Here is a 22697-nt window from a genome sequence, read left to right as displayed (position 1 = left end):
TTCCACACTTTCCTCGGCAGCTCTTGTCACCTTTGAAATTACCGGTTCTTTTTCTCTCTCTCTCTCCCTCCTGTGTCGCTGTGCGTGCTCTGCTGCCTACCTCTCCAGGAGTACATCAGGCGACAGTTAGAGGAGGAGCAGAGACAGTTAGAGATCTTGCAGCAGCAGCTACTGCATGAACAAGCTCTACTTCTGGTAATGGGAAAGCCGAGGGCCAGTCACCTGCTCTGTGTTCCTCCTGCGTGTGTGCGCGTGTGTCCTTGTGTGTGCCCCCTAACACGCCGGTCCTGGGGGGGGGTGTCCTCCGAGCCCCATGGACCTCCAAAGGCTCGTGGGGGCTTACTACGTTTCCTGACCTAGTTTGCCACCCGAATACATGTGAGGCACTTGGAGGCACTCCTTAGTGCCTCCTTCTCTTTGCGAAACTTTCGCACGAATCCGGGCGTATTACCAGTTCGGGCTGTTTTCGAGGCCCACTGTGTTTATCGCAGGGTAATTGTTAAGGTCATTTGCAACGTGCTAGAATACAATCACAGCAAAAGGCACCTCTTCTGTAGGAACCCACTCAGCTCTGCAGTCATATTTCATCTGCAGACTATTAGTTTTACCCTTACGATGGGAACATTTTGTGTTCCCTGCTCACGCGGCTTCCACTTGAAGGGCTTTTTTTATTATTATCGCACTGCTCTCCAAATGAGCTTCTCGATGTATTTTTTTTTTTACCTGAGCTTCTTCTTCAGCGGCCCTATGATATTTTTCAGCCTCTGCATATGCTTGCCAATGGCCTTCGTTGGACCAACTTTTGTTAAACGAAAGAGGATTTGAGCAATACCTGTAGCTACTTACTTAGTTTGGGGCTTCATTGGACATGTTTGAATGGTTTGGTTACTAAATCGGGAAGTGGATGGCTCCCTGTAGGGGTGGTGCTGACCATCCAGATGTCCTCTTATTGCTACTCTCTTGGTCACAGGTCAGGGACAAGTCACTTTGCAATGGGGGGTGTGCTGTAGGGATTGCCACGAAGGCAAGAGTGTTTTCGTGACGTGCTAAGCCCCGGCTGGAGCCTATCTCTGTAACACGCCCTGACATCCTTCTGTGGTTCTGTTGGCGTTCAGGCCTCTTGTTACCATCTCTCTGGGCTCCACTGCATGCTTCTCCGGTGCCGGCCAGTGGTTTCCATATGGTGATTTGGCCCTTTCTTTGCTTCTCTTTCCTGGTCCGGATAGGAATATAAACGCAAACAATTGGAAGAACAGAGACAAGCAGAAAGACTGCAGAGACAGCTGAAGCAAGAGAGAGACTACTTGGTTTCCCTCCAGCATCAGCGGCAGGAGCAGAGGCCTGTGGAGAAGAAGCCACTGTACCATTACAAGGAAGGGATGAGTCCTAGCGAGAAGCCAGCATGGGCCAAGGAGGTAAGTGCTCCAGCAAGTGTAGCCATGTCCCGCCGGCCGGGCCGGTGGCTGCGGTGAGTTGACCCAGTAGAAGTAGAGAATTAAACTAGTGCGACGCAACTGGAAAACGATGCCTCGTGAGCAGTGCATGCTTTGCTTTGGGAAGAGCCATAATATTATTTCTGTAGAGAATTGGCAAGGCACCTTAATCCATTAGTGATTTTTGTTTTTCAGGGATTTGGGTTTTTTGTTTTGTTTTGTTTTTTTGTTGGTATCTTCTTGGATACAGGGGATTTTTGTAAACAATAACAGGAAGTAGAAAAGTCACTTTTGTCGTAAGGGTCCGAATGAGTTTGCAGCATGAGGATATTTAATGACTTCCCCCATGAAAGAAGATGATTCAATAAAGACTTGGGGAATTTTAGGTATAATCATTTCCTGTCTGTACCTAGACCCTAAAAGTGATCGTTAGCACTGCCGCCGACTCTCCCTTGTTCCGTTGCGGTATGAATGGGGGCACAGTTGGTCTCAGACCCACGGTTGTGGCTTCTGCTTTCAGGATCAGAGGTCATTGCTAGTTCTTTTGCAAGTACTTCCAAAGCCCTGGTTCTTCATTTGCTCAACTACTAGAGTAAGGGCGGATTTTTAAGAACTCGGCCTTGTGATGAGCTATTTTAAAAATCTAATTTAAAACTCTTTGGATGGGAGGAAAAAAGGTGATGACCCAATGGACAGAGCGAAAAAAAAACAAGATCAGCCAAGCTTAACAACCTTCCCAGAAGTCGCTGTGTCAGTCTGTGTGCTTAAAACCCTGGTTTTCAGGTCTGTCATTGTTTGTGGCACCCAGTGATTTCCTTTATTTCCTTGTAAGCGTAGCCAGTCATTTAAGAGGATGTTTGTGGTATTTTGTATTTTCTTCTAGTATCTTCAGGTGCTAGAGCTTATTTCAAGTTATCTAGAGTACAGTCTTACCAGAACTAGATTTCTTACCTAAGATCCCATTTTTATAAACATATTCCCGTCTTTTTATTTTTTTGTTCTCTTTTATATATATATATATATATATATGTATATATATATATATGCATATATATATATATAGAAAATTCTTGAAGTGATGTCACCCCAATGTTAACGATGATTGTTTAAGGGCAGCACAAACAATTTTTTTCTTTGAACTTTCTTGTATTCTCATATGTTGCTTAAATCTTTTATGGTGATCGTGTGCTATTTTTACAGAAACCAAACTTTTTTTCTTTTAAAACTTAGAAAAACGGAATCTGTAGAGAAAATCGTTTGATTCCACATAAAGAATGTTTTTGATCACTTTCCTTTAGAGTCTATAAAGATGATTTGTATTTACCTGTGTCTCTAACAGCTGCCTCTTTCTCTTAGATCAATAACTCAATTTTGTGATCCTACTCCCAGGTACAGCACCGACCCTTTAATAACCCACCTGTTCTTCCAGCTAAGCAGAATCACTCTGCTGTTAGACAGCAGCTGATGTGCGTCCTGGCTGGCAGAGATGTGCCACCTTCCTCCACTGCTAAACCGTTTTCTGGCCCTGCCAAGTTGAAACCCTCAGCTAAGCTACACTCACAGCTCCTGATCATGGCAGGTGTTCAGAAGGCTGAGAAATTAGGCTCCGCTAAGCTAATGCCAGTAGCACCTGCAGAGATTAATGATGCCAGATCAAGACTCCTGTTGGAGCATCACTCTCGGAAGAAAGGTGGACCAGCTTGTCCTATTAGAGTTGGTCTTGAAGAACCCCTGAAGGCTCAGGAAGCCTGGAGGACCACAGTGAGATCCCCACGGCGATCTCGCTCCCAAGGATGTAGTCCAACTCAAGAGTTAGGGTCTAAGGTCGTTTGTGTGTCCTCTCCCAACATCTTCAAAGTGACCAGCCCCAAGTTGTCCATCACTGCAAGTAAGGAGGGCCTTAGAGACTCCTGCGGACCTCGGGGCAGGAGGGGCATGAATTCATGCATCCTTCCAAGTGCCTCAACGCCTCTAAGAAGTGCTGCATCGCTAAATGACCTCTTCTTGATGCATGACCACATGGCCCTCGGTGCCCCCAGCCCCAGGCATGAGTCTAGGAGAGGCGCACCCACTGACCCCACTGGAGAAGATCGTGATTCTTTGCAAAGCTTCCCAGAATCCCTCCTTTCCCCCGTGCACCTCCCTCATGTGCAAATGTTCCAGCAAAGGGGGAGAAGCCCGGAGCCGTTCCCACGTCCTTCCTTCCACCTCCACCCGGCACATTCTGATGTGAACTTAACCACTTTGACTTCATGGTTATCTAGTTACTCTTTGTCCTCCTCGCTAAGTTTCCCGGCCTATCCTCTCTGTTCGGAATTAGGTCACAGTTCCCGAGCTTTCAGAAGTCATGGCATTCCTGGAGGCCAATCTCTGCAGATACCATCAAGATGGTTTCCTAGACCTTCTAATTCCTCTGTGCTCCCTGGCCAGGCTCCTAGCAGTGAAAGAAACACAGCAGTTGGGCGTGCAAACAACCCAGCTGTGTCAGCAAGCACTCCCGATGTGAGGTTCCCCGGCCATCATAAATCTGGGCCACCTCTGGTGGGTGACATCTTCCAAGGCCTCTGGCTTCCTAGCTCCTGGCACTCTTCTTTGGGCTTCACGCAATTCTAGACATGTGTGGGAACATTCTTTGGGGATTCATCTTTAGTCCTATCCTCCTGGGTGTGGTTAACGTAATCTGGCTTCCAACTAACCCATCTATTCATGAAACCGTTCCCAAGTCTTAGAGTGGGTGTTCATATTCTAGAAGAGAGACGAAACATTTAGATCATTGGATAAGTGATGGGCTGAATTTGGAACTGGAGTGACTGGTACACAAATAAGAACAAATAATTGTCTGCTTTGGTTTGATTCATCATTCTCTTAACACCCACTTCTTAAAATGGGAAGAAAAATGGGTGTGAGGATCCTGGTCTCCTTGACCTTTTTAATGCTTCTCCGAGCAGCATATGAACTTCTCAAGCATTATTTAAAGGTTTCTTTCCCTATAACAGTGGGGTTGCTGGGGCTGAAAGTAGCTAGACGACAAAATACATTTCAAAACTTTAGATGTGGACAGAATTTCAAGCCCAGACGAATCTTACTCATCAGCCAAGAGAAAGAACCTGAGTTAAACTCTCCTTAGCAGTTAGAATAAAAGGTACCCTTTCTTTTTCAAATGCATCCTTTCCCAGGGTCTAAAATGGAAATGATCCTTGCCAGGGACGAGGGGCCAGCGGTGCCCATGCCACGGGCTCCTCCCCCTGCAGCCTCTGTGACTTGTGCCATATCTGTCTTCTACCTCAGCTCTCTACCTCCCCCGCCAGGATGGTTTGTCCTTCTTTGGTTACTTTCTCATCCCCTTATTTCTCTTCCTTTTTTCTTTTATTTTTCAAACCAACAGTTTCTCGGCAGCTGCTGTGATGTTACAGTGCCTCACCCTCGGTGATTTTGTTGCTTCACTTTGTAAAACGTTAGGTCATCATCGCATTTTGCAGGAGCTTTCTCATTAATCTGTTGGATGTAATAAGAAGAAATGAAAATACTCCTCTGCACATCTTGTCAAGCTCTTCCCTCCCTCCTTTGACGGAGTGCTTTGTCCCGATTGTCACACTGACTGTGATTTTCAGATTTGGGCCAGAGAGGAACCTTCCGGTCTCTACGGAAAGGGGCGGGGTCAAGGCATTTTCACCCCTTGCAAATTCTCGTCCACTTCTGGATTGGGATGGAAGTTAGATTTGTTCCGTAAAAACATCAGTATGACATTCTGTTAAACATCAGCAGAAAAAAAAAAAAGCAGAACCGGGAGGTTGTTTTTTCTCGTTGCCACTTTTTGAAAGATGGAGATTCCTTTTCTTATAATACCTTTTTGCTTATAACGGAGCAGATTCCTTTCCTTAAAATGGCATGTGGATGGGCCTGGCAGTAATTGCGCGTGCCCTCCCCCCCCGTATTTTTTTAAATCTCCATCAACACTCTGCAGTGATTGAGTGCTGTCCCCACATGAATACTGTATGAGATTGTATTTTAATTTTTTTCAACACTCCATCATGTTCTTACTCTGTGATGCATTCCAGTCATCTGGCCATGGTGTAATTTGGCAAACGATGGGCCAAGATGTCTCTTTATATCTCATCAGCGCATTGGACGCTGAAATCCCTGCATGTAAGAACTCCTCCACTTGGTTTTCCCTACTCTACACTGATGTGGGGTTTTTTTCCCCCTTTTTATATGAGTCATTTTACAGATGAGGTCCCAAATTACCATTTAGAGTTTACAGCTCTGCTCCCTTCTTTCCTCAGTTTCTGCTTCACTCTCTTAAGATCTGGCATGAGAGAGACCTGGGAAGGAGTAAGAAGTTTGAGTTCGAGTTCTCCCACCACCGGGCTGGGTGGCCGGGACAAGTCTTGTAGCCTTCCTGAGGTGCAGCTTCCCCAGCTGCACGTCCTGCCTCTCGGGAATGCCCCCCTGGCCATCGCATATGTGAGTGCGCCATGGAAATTCTAGGCCCTGTGCACATACAATGAAATACAGTCTTCAACACAGTCGCGTTTTGTTTCCAAGGCCACTGTCACCCACCAGGAATAAGTGTTTTGCTTCTGTTGTTTCTGGTTTGGATTTCACAAGGGCAGTCCACATGCAACCCCATGGCCTCCACCCACTCCCCTCCAGGGATACATGCACACTTCTTCACTTGTCATCTCAGCTTGTGAAGGGCTTGCCTTATTATTTTTAAGTTACGTGCTCCATCCCCATGAAGACCTAATACTCTTCTCTGGAGTCATTGGTTAAGAGTGGGTACTGGACAAGTAGTCCAGGCTCTTGTCTTCAGACGAGACTCCATTCTAAGCATTTCACATGAATGAGTCTCCCCTGTTCTCACAGGTGCCTCAGAGAAGGGATATCCCCAACCTTGCTCAGTAACCATCTGTTCCTGTGGTTTTGCCAAAGGACAATGTGACTCAACTCTTTATGTGACCAGTGAATGTGGGGTCCTACAGAGTTAATGAGCACTTGAAGGTTATCTGTCGACTTCTTTCTCTTTCCCCAACATTGCCAGTAAAGACAGAAACATCAAACTGTTTTGCTCAGTTGGAATTCCCACGTGACTGTGTTTAATTCACCATGGATAAATAAGCTTTTAAGTAAGGCCTAGACCACAGACCCCACGGATGTTGCATCATATAAAGCGTTATAAAAAATGCACCCATATGACATCGTAGATATAGTTTTGCTGTCAACATCTAAAAAATCGCTTCTGTGATTTTGTTTTGAAATATTCCTCTCAACAGATACCATTCATTATTGCTAAGGGAGACATTGAAAGCTGTGAATTGTCGCCAACGTACAAAATAATTTAACAATTGACATGTGTCCTTTTATACATGTTTAAACATTTTTATTTATTTTGAGGAATTTTTTGAAATCTTGTAATCAAATTTATTTTCAGGTCTCCTGGGTTTACATAGCCTTTATGCATCTCAGAGGCGTTAGGCATCACTCCTGTAGAACCCAGTGGACAACACAGCCATGCCTGGAGCAGATTTTCATTTCTGAGACCACAATTCTGTTCCTTTTTTCTCCCTGTAATGCTGTAATACATAGGAAAGCATTTCTGCAGAGGTGATCTAAACCTCTCAATTTTAGTTTTAATGTTAAAACGATCCTTTTAATAAGAAAAATATGGCTTTTGTCCTAAAACTGACCAGTCCCTCCTAATCTTGTTCTCTATATTCACTGATAATCCCTTCAAGTAGGAAATCCTTCATAACAGATACCTCTTGTTGTCATGGTCCAGCACCTTGGCACTCTATGTCTGTTGCTACTAGAACATTCTTTTTTGGTGGTGTCTCTGACATTTTACATCTCCTTGGAGCAGAGGCTCAGCTAATAGACTGATTTTTAGTGCTATGTAAGGCAGATCGAAACATATCTTCATTGTACCCCAGGGTTTAATCATATATATCCTTATTCTGGGTGAAAAAAACATTTTTTTTCTGTCTCACTCACAGATCCATCTCCTTCTCAATTAGTAGAAATAAGATGTGATGAATCAGGAGACAGGCCTTTGCCCAGTATCAAAATAATCAGAAGGGCCTGAGCCTAGATACACCACCCAGCGTCTCCTTTGTCTGATAGTAGGATGCTTGATTTGGTATCTTTGCTCCAGTACTCATGCTGTTTCCTTTGGTGCAAAAAGCAGTGGGCAGCATTCTCTTCCTAAAAACTTTAGGACAAAGTTCTCTTGGGACAAAGCATATAGCCAAATGGCTCATTATTACACCTTTCTCATAGATTTTCGAGTTTCTTTGGACATACTCCAACCCAGGAAATGTCAACAAATTGAATTGTCCTGAAACAACAATAGATTATTGAAACCATGTATTTTAGAATGGTACAGCCTGACGCATACCGGTGGTAGGATTTAGTATGTAAACCACTGAGAGAAGGCACAGGCAACTTTAGCAGACGTGCATTCGTAATATTTACTCACAACCTGTCAAACCCGTTACCTGCCTGTGAATTCGGTGCCTCACTCTCCTGCCCTGTTCATTTCCCACGTGGCTCTGGAGCCGTGTGGCCTGTGCTGAGTCCCCCCTTTACTGGAACCTTGCTGCTGGCTGTTGCCAAAAGGATTCTTTGTCTCAAAAAAGGTTTCTTTGCTCACGGTGGCATCCTCTTCGACTCCATCCCCTCAAGGCAGACTCTTTCTAGTGCTTTCAGAATGTGCTGTCTCTAAGTGTGTGTTTAAAACCGAGGGTGTTTATAGCTTGAAAAGATAATAATAACAGCAAGTGTTCTTCACTCTTCCGGGGAAGTAAGCAGATGGCTAATATTTGGCCGAGTCCAGTGGTCTGGAAGTCGTCACTTTCTTTTCAAGGACACTAGTATTTAGAAAAGAATACAGTGCATGGCTTAGTCTGAGTTTATCTGTCTTTGTGGGACTTTCTCTTCTTCATGGTCTCAGCTCAAACCTGGCTTTATTTTATTTTTTTGCTCCGTGCAATGGTCAAATAATTACTGCTGATGTAATACTTTGCACACGCGCGTACGCAAAGTATGCATGTTCTGGCTTTGGGTAGCTAACCTGGTTTGGTGTGTGGTGAGCTCTGGGACGTGGAGTTTCTTTTTTTGGGGGGTGGGGTGGGGGGGACGTGGAGTTTCAACACCAAAGTCCACTGGATGCCAATCGTATGTACCCTGCACAGCCATGGTGGGAGAGGAGATGTTGAGTTCCCCCGGGGAGAAGTGGGGGCACGGTTTTCTATTCTTCAGCCCCCCTCATTGTGTTAAGACGTTTGCAGTTAATATAAGCACCTAATAACAGGCTTCTGTATCTGAGGCTGAGTCTGCGTCTAGAAAGATTTAAAATGAAATAGGAAGGATGGGAAAGAACAGCTCTTGTGGATTTTTATTTCAAATCAGGCAGTGAAGTGAAGAAGGCGCCCCCTGGAGACGGGTCTTGGCCTGCAGGTGGGCTCCCTGGCGGGCACTTGGAACCCTCATCAGTGAGTCAGCAGAAGGGGGGTCCGGCTCACACTGCAGGGTCACGGCGGGGGGCGCTGCCTGGGAGGTTTGGAATATAGGGCTGCCAAACTGACCCTACAGAAATAAAGGGCCGGAGGAGAGTGATCTGAAAGCAAAGGCCTAGGCCTCTTGAAGCTGTCGCAGATCTTCAGTCGTGCCTTGCAGTGTCTGTCGCGTTCATCTAAATCTCCATGGGAGATGCCCTCGTTGACAGTCCGCAGGCTCCAGATGTGGACAGGGGGTGGGGGGTGTCCTCCCACGGAGGGGCGCCCCTGGCCCGTGGGCCTTTCCTGGGGAACGCTTCTGCTCAGGCCCCTGCCTTGGGCCGAGACAGACTCCGCAAGAAGGGGGATGACGAGGGAGATGAAGTGACCCTGGAGGGCGGCCGGCAGGGAGACAGGAGGCGGGGGAGCGAAAATGCAGGTCACGCGTGGACGAGCCCAGAGAACGGGGTGGGGAGAGTCCAGGCCGGAAGCGGAGCAGGGAGATGAGGGGAAAGAAAGGGCCCTAAAGAGGGGGAAGGAAACGGTGCGGGAAGTCCGCTGAAGGGAGGGCCACAGGCCGTGGGGGCCGTGAGGAAGGGGTGAGTGGGCGCCTCCTCCAGGCGGTCCGCCTTCCCCGGGCACCCGATGCCCCCACACCGCCTCGGGCTCCCTGGCGGCTCCACAGCCTGGCGCGACCCGTTGGCAGGATGAGAGCCAGGCAGTGCGGGAGAGACTGCTGGGGAGCCCCAACTCCGGCCGGAGGCCCCAGCGCAGGGCCCGGCAGCACGGGGTGATGGCTCCGGCTCGGGGCAGGTGGTGGTGTAAGGTGGGACTCCTTCCCGGAGACCCGGAGAGAGACGGAGAGAGAGGGAGGCCGAGACCCAGGCAGAGGGGGCAGCAGGCTCCATGCGGGAGCCCCTCGTGGGACTCGATCTCGGGACCCCGGGGTCACGGCCTAGGCCGGAGGCAGGCGCTCACCTGCTGAGCCACCCGGGCTGCCCCCTCCTACTTTTGTTTTATTTTATTTTTTTTTTAATTTTTTATTTATTTATGATAGTCATACAGAGAGAAAGAGAGAGAGAGCCAGAGACACAGGCAGAGGGAGAAGCAGGCTCCATGCACCGGGAGCCCGACATGGGATTCGATCCCGGGTCTCCAGGATCACGCCCTGGGCCAAAGGCAGGCACCAAACCGCTGCGCCACCCAGGGATCCCCTACTTTTGTTTTAAAGAAAGGATCTGCCTTTTATTTTTTAAAAAGATTTTATTTATGTATTCATGAGATACAGAGAGAGAGGCAGAGACCCAGGCAGAGGGAGCAGCAGGCTCCATGCAGGGAGCCCGACGGGGGACTCAATCCCGGGACCTTGGGATCACGGCCTAGGCTAGAGGCAGGCGCTTACCGGCTGAGCCACCCGAGCTGCCCCCTCCTACTTTTGTTTTTAAAAAAGGATCTGCCTTTTTTTTTTTTTAAGATTTTATTTATTTATTCCTGAGACACACAGAGAGGGAGGCCCCTGCGGGGAGCCCGCGCAGGACTCGATCCCAGGACCCTGGGGTCACGGCCTGCCCCCCCCCGCCCGGGGCCCCAGAGAAGAGCTTCTCCAAAGGTGCCTGCCGCAGAGCAGGTGCGGGGCGCTGAGGGCCGAGGACGCAGAGCAGCCTCCCGCCGGCCCTCAGGCCTGGGTTGTGTCCGTCTCGTCTGCTTTGGCCTCCAGGTGGAAGAGCGCTCGCGGCTGAACCGGCAGAGCTCGCCCGCCTTGCCGCACAAGGTCGCCAACAGGATATCCGACCCCGCGCTGCCCCCGCGGTCCGAGTCCTTCAGCATCAGCGGGGTGCAGCCCGCCCGGACGCCGCCCATGCTCAGGCCGGTGGACCCCCAGGTACAGCCCTTGGGTCCCCCGGCCCCACACCGCGTGTTCGGGGAGGCGCCCGGAGCAGGGGACTGTCCCCGGGCCCCACGGGGTCCGGGGCCCCCGGGCTTAGGGCAGGCCCCAGGGGATGCGGGGCGGGGGGAGCGCTGAGAAGGGGGCCAGCGCCACCCTGGGCTTTGGGCGCACCGCCGGGTCAGCCCTTGGGCAGCGGCCTCCCTGGGGACACGGGTCGAGCAGGGGCGCCGAGCCCCTTAGGCCGAGGTCATAGCCTCGGGGTCATAGGTGAACAGTTGTCTCTTGCTCCCTGCGATTTGGGCGCAGAAAGTGTAAATGACCCTGGATAAAATTGTGGCTTCTAAGCCAGTGGTTCCCCAAGGGTGCTCATGGCACCCTCAGCATCAATGTCACCCGAGAGCTTGGTGGAAATGCAGATGCCCGGGGCCCCCTCCCACCTGCGGCCTCATACCTGTGCCAGCCCAGCCCGGCCGTCTGGGGCCCTTGAGGCCCCCCCTTCCCCCGGCCTACAGAGCCCCAGTTGGGAGCTATTTCAAAAAAGGAAACCGTTCCTCTGCTCCAGGACAAGTCTCTGGGAGGTTTTAGAGGACCTCTTGACCGATAAATACTAAAAATGAAAAAAAAAAAAAAAAAGTGGAATTTTACGAAAAGTAAGAGTGATAATGCAGCCAGTTTCACCCAGATGTCTTTGAAGACTCTTAAGTAGGTTTCTGTTTTGTGCTATGTTCTTAAAACATGCCCTGTTTTCATATTAGTATTTAGCATATTAACATTATTATATATATGTTATATATATTATATATATAATGTTATTATATTAACATTAATAAAAACCTGATCGATTTAGAGGTCTTTTCTGGTGGAAGCATAACATTCACCTGAAGCAGACCTTGAGGGTTTTCTCTGAACTCTAATTAATGACACTTCAGGTTTCAGACCAGAGAGGGTATGAAGAAGCTAGGGCAGAGCTGCTCCAGGGATAAGACCTCAAGGGCTAAAGGAGCAGGGCCAGGCTGGCGGAAGAGGGCTGCGGAAATGCTCCCCAGTGGCCTGGCATCGAGAGTTTAGACCGAAGAGGGTCTGCTAGGTCCCTTGCACAAAGCAGATACTATGTTAGTGTTTATTGACTTAATAGTTTAATTTAGAAAGTCCCCTAGACGTTTCGCCTGCTGAGATTTATTGACCACATTCCACATGCCAGGCACAGTGTAGACTGAGAGATGCCATCCAGACACGGCTCCTATCTCCAGGGAGTCGGACTTTGTGATGGGGGAGGAGACAGTAACAGTTAAGTGTGAGTGGTGCTAACGGTCAAGAACACGCTGAACTCCTGATCTTATTGTTTTTTAAGATTTTATTTATTTATTTGAGAGAAAGGGAGAGAGAGCAAGAAAGGGCATGAGCAGGGGGAGAGGGAGAAGCACGCTCCCCACTGAGCAGCGAGTCTGACGTGGGGCTCGATCCCAGGACCCTGGGATCACACCCCAAGCCAAAGGCAGACGCTTACCCAACTGACCACCCAGGCGCCCCTGAAAACTCTTGATTCTAATGATTTGTCTTAAAGAACCACATTTCTACCAAAAACGGCATGTCTTCCCTACACGAACGATATGAATGCGTGCCAACATATGTGACTTTCCCCCTAAAAGAAACATCCTGGTGTGGATGGTAAGAGCCATCACGGGTGGTAAGAGTCAGCTCACCGGAAAGTGGAGTAGCGCGGAGCTAGATGTCTGGACCATGAGGTGTGTGAGGCTTCCAATCCAGGCTCCAGCAAGTATTAGCTGTGAGATCCAGGTTGTTACTTCACCTCTAAACCTTCCATCCTCACGTGAAAAACGGTGAAAATGATTGTGTCCGCCTCGTAGTGGATTTAGTGAGTTCCTAAGAAGTAAGGTGATCCGGAACACTCCTTGTTTTACAGAGCGATAGCACTCTCTAAAGTCAAAGTTGAGGGTTTTGAAGGAGGAGGTGTATCATATTAGAAGAAAAGTGCTTGTAAACATATTATACTGCTGGTCAGTAAGTGTCCACTGAAAAATTGCTGTTATTGTCCTCACACCTATTTCACAGACCTCTTAGCGGGCCCAAGTGAATCGCTTAGTTTTTGCCAGGCGCCCTGGGTCCGGCCTACACATGGCTGTGAATGGGAAATGTGGAAAAGCTTCCAAAAGCAGGTTGGAGACAGCTGTGATGGGCTCCGTGTACTCCAGCGCTCGTGCTCTAAAATTTTATTTTTCCCTTCCACTGAATGAAGGTCCTAGTAGATCTGCTTTTTCTTCTAATAATGTCGCTACCGTGTTGGTTTGACGTTTAGATTCCACATCTGGTAGCTGTGAAGTCCCAGGGACCTGCCTTGACCGCCTCCCAGTCTGTGCACGAGCAGCCCACCAAGGGCCTGTCTGGGTTTCAGGAGGCCCTGAACGTGACCTCTCACCGCGTGGAGATGCCGCGCCAGAACTCGGACCCCACCTCTGAAAACCCTCCTCTCCCCACTCGCATTGAGAAGTTTGACCGAAGCTCTTGGTTACGACAGGAAGAAGACATTCCACCAAAGGTAAATAGGCTGGCGGGCCTCTCTCCGCGTTCCTGTCATCATCAGCCTCGTTCACGATGACTTTTACTACGTCTCCTCCAGCACTTCCACAGCAGTGAGGAGCAGGAGAATGCCAGAGCACCACCCCTTCTTAGGTTTGGGTTTTTCCCCCTCCTGGTCCCCAAGCTAAGACTTGGCCCTTGTCAGCTAAGCTAATAATGATACATTTTCCTACTGTGTGTCTGCTGGTGTGCATACAGTCTTTTTGAAGACCCTGCCAGGATTTTCAATATTAATCCTGTTTTGTATCACATTTGCAAATCGACCTTCCAAAGCACAGTGTTGGGGGGGGGGGTGTTTTTAATTAATGACTGCAAATTGATTAGGAAGTGGGGACACTTAGCATCCATTGAAGTAATTGCTCTGAGCTCACTGGCATGTGGCTCATGTCCCAAGCTGTAGCCCGGTACCCTCATTTCTCGCCAGGTTTCATCATTTCCTTATCTGTTTATCAGTTAGGGTGGAGCTCAGCTTATCTGGATGATTCTCATCTGATGCAATTTCCAATGATCAACTGAGTTAATGGTATCCCGGAGAAATTTCTGGTATCCACCACTCGTACACAAGCAAAGGAGGTCAACTATTTTAGCCCAGTGAATCAAAATAATTAGCTTGGTCTGCTTTTTAATTTGTTTTTAAAATTGAAGACCAGGGGGTGGTGGAAGGGGAGGTGGGCGGAGGGTGGGGGTGACCGGGTGACGGGCACTGAGGTGGGCACTTGACGGGATGAGCACTGGGTGTTATTCTATATGTTGACAAATTGAACACCAATAAAAAAATAAATTTATTAAGAAAAAATAAAAACAAATAAAATTGAAGACCGTACTCCTTTATGATCGCTGAATGTGCCTCAGTGCCTTCTGTGTGGTTTTGTTTAGGGAGTTAAATCTTTCTCTGAAAAATGAACACTATGCCTTTCCCATTTCTGATAGTTTCTATAACTCCTGGTAAATTTTAGGAAGGAGCCTATTGGAGCTGTTTCATGGAAACTCTTCTGAATCCTGCTTTTTCTTTCAGGTGCCTCAAAGAACAACTTCCATATCCCCAGCATTAGCCAGAAAGAATTCTCCTGGAAATGGTAGTGCTCTGGGACCCAGACTAGGATCTCAACCCATCAGAGCAAGGTAAGGCGAGAAAGATGGTTTCAAGTGAAGGAAAAGGCAGGCCCCCACCTGTCATTGTCATTATTGCTCTCCTAAAAATCATCCGTCCTTTTTTCACTTCAGAGGCTTGTTGACTGGCCACTTGGACTGTAAGCTCTGGTGGGGCCAGAATACATGCCTCTTATTTCTGCGCCTTTCACAGAGATCAGTGAACAGTGGAGGCTCTTGAATGAATGAGGGAGTGGGTGAAGAAAAATGAGACCGCGCAAAAGCCAAGCCGGTGTACCTCACTTGACAATTTTAAAAACTGGGGAGTAAAGTTGCAAATATAAGTCTGGTTAAAACACCCCAAACCATTACTTCAGAGACCCTTTGGCAAAGTCAGCAGAACAAGATGGCCTGGTTAGAGGTGATTTTTAATGCCCTGGGAGCCAGTAACACATTACAAAGGCAGGGGTGCCCGGGTAGCACGGTGAGTTGGGCATCGGACTCTTGATCTTAGCTTGCATCTTGATCTCCAGTCGTGAGTTCAAGCCCATGTAGGGCTCCATGCTGGGTGTGGAACCTACTTTAAAAAAAAAAAAAAAAAAAAAAGGCATTACAAAGTCATTGCCAAAGAAGCCCATCAGTGGCCATCTGCAGAGCTTCCTAGCTTGGCACGTTACAAAAAGACTGTTTCTTAGCAGGAAATCACCTCCTTGGCATTACGGAGGGTCACTCAGATACAGTTCTACTTCCACCACGGCTCTGTACTCTCCTAGAATTTTCCATCAACAATGGATATTCCTACAGTCAGGAAACTGCATCCACCTACCGGCTGGTGTAGAGGTCTCAAGAGAATCTGGAAAGTAAACAACACCTTTACTGTATCTGAGCTGGTGTTATGTGGCAACAGACACTATTTGCTGCTCTAGTTTGTCGAGCTTCCCTCTGATTTTTTTCATGATAAATGCACCGCTTTTTAGGATCAACCGAAATAGCAAATGGTCTCTGCTGAGACTATAAAAAGAGTGAGCTTGGGCAGGCTGTTGCATTGTTCTCCCCTGTGTTCATAAGAGGAGGCCTCTCCCTTGCTAGTAAGGACGAGAGGCTGGAATGAAGGAGAGGATTATCTGTGTCTGCCTCTAATATATGGAATTTTGATATAGTGCGGCTTTAATTTTCCTCGTCACGTGAAGAGCTTTAGGAAGAGGTCAGTCCACAATAAATAAGATGGAACTGTACTAAGAACATTAATCCCTTTAGGGCAAAGAAGTTCGCCCGTTCTGGGTGGGATTGCCACTGGCAGGAGGCTCCGCATGAGCCATTTTTTCCCAGGGACTTGTCAGCCTCACCCCGAGCAGGTGTTGCTAAGCCGCGCTGAGAAAGTCCAGAGTGTGCTGTGACCAGAGCGAGAGGAACAGCAGCCCTGGGATTGCCGGGGTGAACTTTGTCAGATCCCCCTCTTCAAGCAGCGGCGAGCCCCTGATTATCGGTGCTTCTTATTCCTCTGGACCCGGCCCCCAGGGCTCCGTTCATCAGATCAGTTGCTTAGAATTTTAGCTGCTGTAAATCAAGCCTCATTTCAACTCTAAGCCTTTTTCCCTCCTATCACCAGAAAGAAAGTGCACTATCATTATATAATCAAATAAAAAGCAGCTCTTTGTTCCCGCCGAAGTGTTATTTTAATGACGTTAGGTCCAAGATAGTTGGCTTTTGATGGTCATTGGCTTGTAAAACAGGAGCTTTTCCCCCTCAGAACCACTTAAGTTTGTTCTTAGTCCAAAGAATGTGGACTTTGTGAGACAGCTAACATTTCTCTGCTTACAGAGAAGGGAGGGAGGGAGCTAAGGGGTAATAATTATTTACCTACAGTGAAAGTCAGAGGGATTGTCGGAGAGGGCCCTGGAGCCTCCCCATCCCTGCCGTGTGCAGTAATCCTACTGAACGCTGCTTCTTGCCGCCCCCATCTCCAAGTGACCAGCACTTAAGATGTGAATCAGACTTTGCAACTCTAGATTGGATTGCATTTTTTTAAGTTTCAGGATTTGGCTTATCTACTGTGATAGATGTAATTCTTAGCTCATGATTGCTTCATAATAAAACACCCAAAAACTAAGTGGTCTGAAATAGCAACGATTTCCAATTTCTTACGATTCTGTGTGTTGGCTAATAGGTTTTTCTGCCGGTCTCATTTGGGCTTCCCCATGTGGCTGCACTGAGCTGATGGGTCAGCTGTACCTTCATGTGCTCTCTCATCCTGGTCTTCTTCATTGTTTGGCGATCTCAGGACAGCCTCCTGGCGGGGAAAGTCCCAGAAGCCCCAGTACACAAATACGTTTCCAGCCCTCGCTTGCTTCACCTTTGCTGATGTCCCATTGGCAACCACAATCACATGGCCAAGCCCTGAGTCAGTGGGTAAAGGAGACACACGGGGGCATGGACAGTGGGAGATGTGACTGGCCGGGGGCATTACTGTAAAGCAGACTCTCCTGTTTTACACTGGTCTTAATGAAGTCCTCATAGTTCTTTTTGTACCATTTTTCAGGCAATTGCCCATCCATAAAGCCATAAAAAGGGGTTGTTTTAAATAATCAATAATTTACAATGTTTATCAGCTATATTTCTTATATTTGGTCAATATTCCTTTTTATCCTCCCAGCCCTCTTGCTTGAAAATGATCCTCAGGGTAGAGTGGGAAATTGGCAAAGTAAAAAATGGATCCCAAGAAAAACCACACATGTTAATAAAATAAGAAAATCAGGATGTTTTGTTATTATTTTTTTTCATTTACTAAATTCAGCAAATGTATATTGGGGACCTCCTGGGTCCCCAGTAGAGGGGCATGGGACCCCCCCTATTCAAAGGGCCACATGGGACCTTGGGAGCCAGTGAGTCAACCAAGACCACCTGAGTCTAGGGCCCATGGGTCAGAGGATAAACCATTACCTGCTACTCTTTGGGGCTATGGGCATTATTAGGGGCAAAACTCTGTTACTTGCCTTGCTTTCTTATTTTGCTTTGGGGTAAATCTGTGAATTGACTTATCTAAAGAAAGCAAAAGAAGGCAGAGGCTCTCTCTTCTCCTTCTGTGGCAGACTTAGGGACGACAAGTTTAAGGCAACAGTGTCTGAACCCAGGAGGAACCTGCGTCTCCAAGTCCCTGCTTGGAGAAGAACCACCGAGGAGAGCAGTTCTATCTGTGTATATTGTGATATGAGTGGGAAAGAAGCCACTTTTGTGCAAAGTCGATAGAAAAAAGAAAGAATAGAAAACAGAGGCTAATGGTTAAAAAGCTTAGTTTTTGCGTCCTGAATTCAGGTACTAATGACGTCCAGGTACTAGGTGCAAGATGGTGTATATTCCCCAGTGACTGCAGAATGTGTGATGATTTCTAAGAATATAGGAAACAGTATGTTTAAATCAGTAAACTACTTGGCACCCTGAATGGGAAGATTCTTGAGGTGAGTTAAAGTGGGAGTATGCAAGCATGTACCTATAACGTGAGGAAAACATCGGAGCTTTACTATTTTCAAAAGCCTTCCTTCTCCCAGATAAAAACTTCCAAGTATGTCACTCTTCTCCTGTCTACACACACTACATCAAATCGAAAAGAGCCCTATAGGAATATGTTTTAAAATAGACGTGTATCAGGGCACCTGGGTGGCTCAGTCGGTGAAGCGTCTGCCTTCGGCTCAGGTCATGACCTCAGGGTCCTGGGATCGAGCCCCAAGTCGGGCTCTCTGCTCACCAGGGAGCCTGCTTCTCTGTCTCCCCACCACTCCCCCTGCTTGTGGTCTCTCTCCCTTTCTCTCTCCCTCTCTCTCTCTCTCTCTCTCTCTGCCAAATAAGTAAATAAAATCTTTAAAAAATAAATAAAACAAAAATAGTTGTCCCATGGGATCTATTTATAGGCCCCAGACTTTCCTACCCAAGCTGGTGCTAACGTCATTATATGCATTTGACATTTCCCATCCTACATGGCCAAAGTCTGCGTGACAACCCAGTCACCGTGCCGCCACCCCCCCCACCCCCCACCCCCCACCCCCGCCTGCCCGTTCCCCTCTTCCTTCTCACACAGGCACACGTCAGCCTGCAGTTCTTTCTTACCTGCTGCATGGACTCCCGGGTGCCTTATGTTGTCAAGGTGACCAGCTGAGTCTAGATCAAGATTTGATTTGTTCATTTTTTGAAACACTGTCTTAAAAAATTCCCAGGTACTTGAATATTTAACTTTGATTCGTGTGTTCCTCTAAAGCAAATTAATATTTGATCAAACAAGCACATTTAGAATATGAAGAGATTTAAATTAAGCCAGAAACACCTGGTCAACACCCAATGACTAAATGCTTAATTTCAAAAAATAATTCTCTGTCCCGTCCCAAACCTATCTTCCCATGCCTCATTTGTTCTCACTGGCTGTGTCATCAAAGAACAAAGTAAAGTGAATTTTGGCTGTCAGCCAGTTAATTATAGACTTGGCCCAAGTATTTGGGCCAAGAAATCACTTTGTGATCCTAATTTTCTGTTTCGACTTTTTATATGAGTCGGGTAAATGGAATAATTGCCACATTTCCACTTTACTGTGTGTTTTATAGCATTGTCTGTGGGATGGCAAATGTATGAACTAAAAGTTGGCATTTAAGAAATATATGTGAATGTTTTCAAGTTGTTACACATTTGGATCTGAGTAGTTTCAGTTAAGATGTGAACAAAGGAAATCTGTTATTTCATAGAATTCTTCTGAAATTCCCTCTAAAGGCATTCATGTCAGACCCCTTGGCCCCACGGCCAGACCATATTACTACATAATAAGGAAAAGAGAAATACGAGTGGTGTAACATTTTCTCAAAATACTTCTACTCCCCCCCCGCCCCAAAAAAATGAAGTAGAAAAAGCATTTTAAAGTTTTCCCAATTTCTGTATGTGGTTACGTAGAAACTAAACACTTCTTTCAGTCTCCAGCAGCAAAAACAGCAGCCTCCTAAGATCAGCACCCACGCTGGTTAGCTCCGGTGAGGAGGAAGCCCTAAGGAAGCCCAGATCGGGGGTTTAATGCCCGTGGGAACCAATTAACTTCACACCCAGAGAGGCTCCGAGTCCCATCAGAGAGGCCTGCACATCCCAGCTGGTCCTGCCAATTCCATGCCCCTCCCTGGCAGCCCTGGCCCAGGCCTCATCGTGGGTAGGTGGCCGCCCCCCACCTGCTCAGTCTGCACCGGGAGGCCTATGAGCTCCCCCAGCCCCGCAGGACCGCTCCCCAAGCCATCCGTTCCTTCTGCTGAGCCACCTTTCCAGGGTAAGCGGATGCAGACGCCGTACGCCAGCAGGCCAGTGTCCTCCCTATGCCAGCAAGCCCAGTGTCCTAGCTCAGGAGCTTCCCCCAGACTTCCTGCTCACCCCCCAAGGCCCAGTCAAGTCCTGTCTCCGTCTTGGCACCACCTCGACCACCCCAGGCTGCATCCATCGTTCCCCAAACTCCAACATCACTTACAGGTTCTTTCACATGCAGCCTGCAGAGATGGGCCTTATCCACTGTTATCTCCGCTGCATGTTTCCCATCTCGAGAATAAATAAATCTCGAGAATTATGTTGCCCCTTGCGCCTGTGTCCTGTGCTCTCCTCCATCCCTCATACGGGTCCAACGAGACTCACAAAGTAGGTGCTTCATAGAAAGGTGTTGTGTTCAAGCAAACAGCTGGGTCCCGCTGCCACATCACAGCCACAGGAGGAAAAAAATCTCAGAGCTCACAGTCACCCTTCTCTTAATAGCTGTTTTTTTAATATATATATATATTAAAATACATATAATATTATATATATATACAAAAAACACTACATTACCAGTCTACAAAGTGAAAGCAATTATCAAGAAGCTTTCGCTTGCCTGTCACCTTCAATCTGCAATACAGTTGGTTAGCAATAGACTTTTTAGAAAAAGTGTTTGGGGGGCTTTATTAATTATATCTAAATAATTCCTGTCCACCACTATTTAATAAAAGAGGACCATGGGAAAGAATTTATTTTTGGAAATAAAAGGAGATAAGATTGTTTTCTTAAGGAGAATTCCAAAGTAGGCTGTTGCGTAAGTATTATACATTTTTCATTTTAGGTAGTCTCCAAATCAGGGCCACTTCCAGTATGGATCCAAATCTATTTAAACCAATTAAGTGCTGGCAGTTTTCAAAAGTAATTACTGCACAAAGGAGTTCTGTAAAAATATTGAGAATCTTAAACATTTTCCTTAAGTTTGATCATCAGTTCTGCTGCAGTTGATCATACTGCTGGGTTGACTTAGCAAATCCTTTACCAATAAAAACTTAAAAGGATAAATATTGTCATAAATCCTATATTTATATGATCAAAGCTAATAGGTTATGAGGACATATTTATTTTTACATATGTTTTCCAGGGCCACTAGCCATGTCTTCCGATAACCCAATATTTTAAAATATTTGTAAGTCAATGAAATATTTTTGGTAGATACATCACCAAAAAGCAGAGGTCTTGTGTTTTCTAAAAGAAATCATTTGGTCTAGTTGCTGCTAGAATGATGCCATTCTGTGGCCAGATTTTTAGTACACTAAAATGCTATTGTCTCGAGGGAAGGGACCGTTATTATTTTCATTTTTATACATGAAACATGGGGTACCCAACACAGGTCAGAGTGCGCTTGACATTCTTGAAATGAGTGGAGGGAAAGGAAGGCATAAAATTACATTTTAACATGACTTAATTGCATTACAATCAGAGTCCATGGTCACACTACGGTGACTCTGTTTAGCAAGGACATGCAATTCTGTTTGGAGAACTCAAGACATCGGGAACGTGGAGGGGCCCGATGTCACGCCCCCTGGCAGGTGGATAGCAGGTATATGATCAGAAGTGGCCTAGGTGGCCCTGTTCCATGCCCCTCTGTTGGCCCGGTGCTCACTGCGGGCAGAGCATGGGCGAGTTTGGCTGTGTCTGACCAAGCGGCAGATGACAAGGGCGTGTGTCATGTTTATTATCATATCTCAAATGCCTGAGCCAGTGCTTGGTATAACCAACTGAGCGAGCTAGTAAATACCACTATTTGGGGGGCACTTAAGGTATGAAAGTGAATAATACAGTAAGATTTTATAACAAGCGGTGACTCCTAGCATTTGTTCTTAAATTAGTGCTTAATAATAATGATTTTAAAACATCCCTCCCTTAGGCAGCCCGGGTGGCTCAGCGGTTTAGCACCGCCTTCAGCCCAGGGCCTGATCCTGGAGACCCAGGATCGAGTCCCACATCGGGCTCCCTGCATGGAGCCTCCTTCTCCCTCCGCCTGTGTGCCTGTGTCTCTGCCTCTCTCTCTCTCTCTCTCTCTCTCTCTCTGTCTGTCATGAATAAATAAAATCTTAAAAAAATAAAATAAAACATCCCTCCCTTTGATAAGAGCCAAAGTATATAAAGGCTTCCTGAAATAAATTTAAAAATGCAAATACACCACTAACTACATAAGCAAAGACCATGATTAAGTAATTCACAGAGGAGTTATAAATGGTAAATAAAGGAGAATAAAAATTACTCTCCTTCAGTAGTAATGTTTTAAAACAGGGCACTTTTTTTTTTTTTTTACAAATCAATGAACTGCTCATAATAAAGTGTGGCTAAGAATTCAGTAAGATGGACCGTTTCATACGCTTCGGCGAAAACTGGTGATACCGTCATTACACACTCACATACAGACCTATGCGGTGCACACCTGCCAGTTCACGTCCTTCCACCCAGGAATTCCAGTTCCAGGAAGGAGATGTGATTGAGTACTTGTATGCCTGGAGATACCCCTCTCAGCCTTATGCGTCAGGCCAGCGTAGTAGAGGCACCTTAATATCCAACCGTCGAGGAACGGTTAAACTAACTCATCCATACACTGGCCTGCTCTGCAGCCATTATTGTTTGGTAAGCAGAAGCTGCTCACGATGCCATCCGAAGGGGAAAAAGCAAGCTGCAAAACTGAACATACAGCATGCTCCTATGTATACAGAAGAAAGAATTCTAGAAGATACTATACCAAATAACAAAACATAGTTGGCTGTCTCCTGGGCCAGAGATTGCATGTGTGGCTTTCTCTCTTTTTTTAATCTTTTAATATTTTTCAAGATCTTTTTTTATGATGAACATGAGAATAAGGGTTTAAGAGAAAGCCTCCCGAGGAGAACACCATTTCAGAGCCCA

General features: G+C 46.8%; 1 protein-coding gene across 8 annotated transcripts in view; it reads left to right on the top strand.

The window, feature by feature from the left end:
* The window catches only part of TNIK (TRAF2 and NCK interacting kinase), a 376466-nt gene that overhangs the window by 309311 nt on the left and 44458 nt on the right, over window positions 1–22697 (top strand). For 5 of the 8 annotated variants that reach the window (XM_038583888.1, XM_038583889.1, XM_038583890.1 and 2 more), the window contains 5 exons: window positions 109–195; window positions 1227–1415; window positions 10644–10808; window positions 13132–13371; window positions 14428–14534. In XM_038583888.1, the coding sequence (XP_038439816.1) occupies window positions 109–195; window positions 1227–1415; window positions 10644–10808; window positions 13132–13371; window positions 14428–14534 (788 nt within the window). The remainder of the gene's footprint in view (window positions 1–108; window positions 196–1226; window positions 1416–10643; window positions 10809–13131; window positions 13372–14427; window positions 14535–22697) is intronic. The other 3 variants (XM_038583893.1, XM_038583891.1, XM_038583894.1) reach the window with 1 other exon arrangement.

This window comes from Canis lupus, chromosome 34 (assembly GCF_011100685.1).
Source record: "Canis lupus familiaris isolate Mischka breed German Shepherd chromosome 34, alternate assembly UU_Cfam_GSD_1.0, whole genome shotgun sequence".
NCBI lineage: Eukaryota > Metazoa > Chordata > Mammalia > Carnivora > Canidae > Canis > Canis lupus.
The sequence above is the reverse complement of the archived record's forward strand: the minus strand, read 5'-3'. Positions and strand labels throughout refer to the sequence as shown.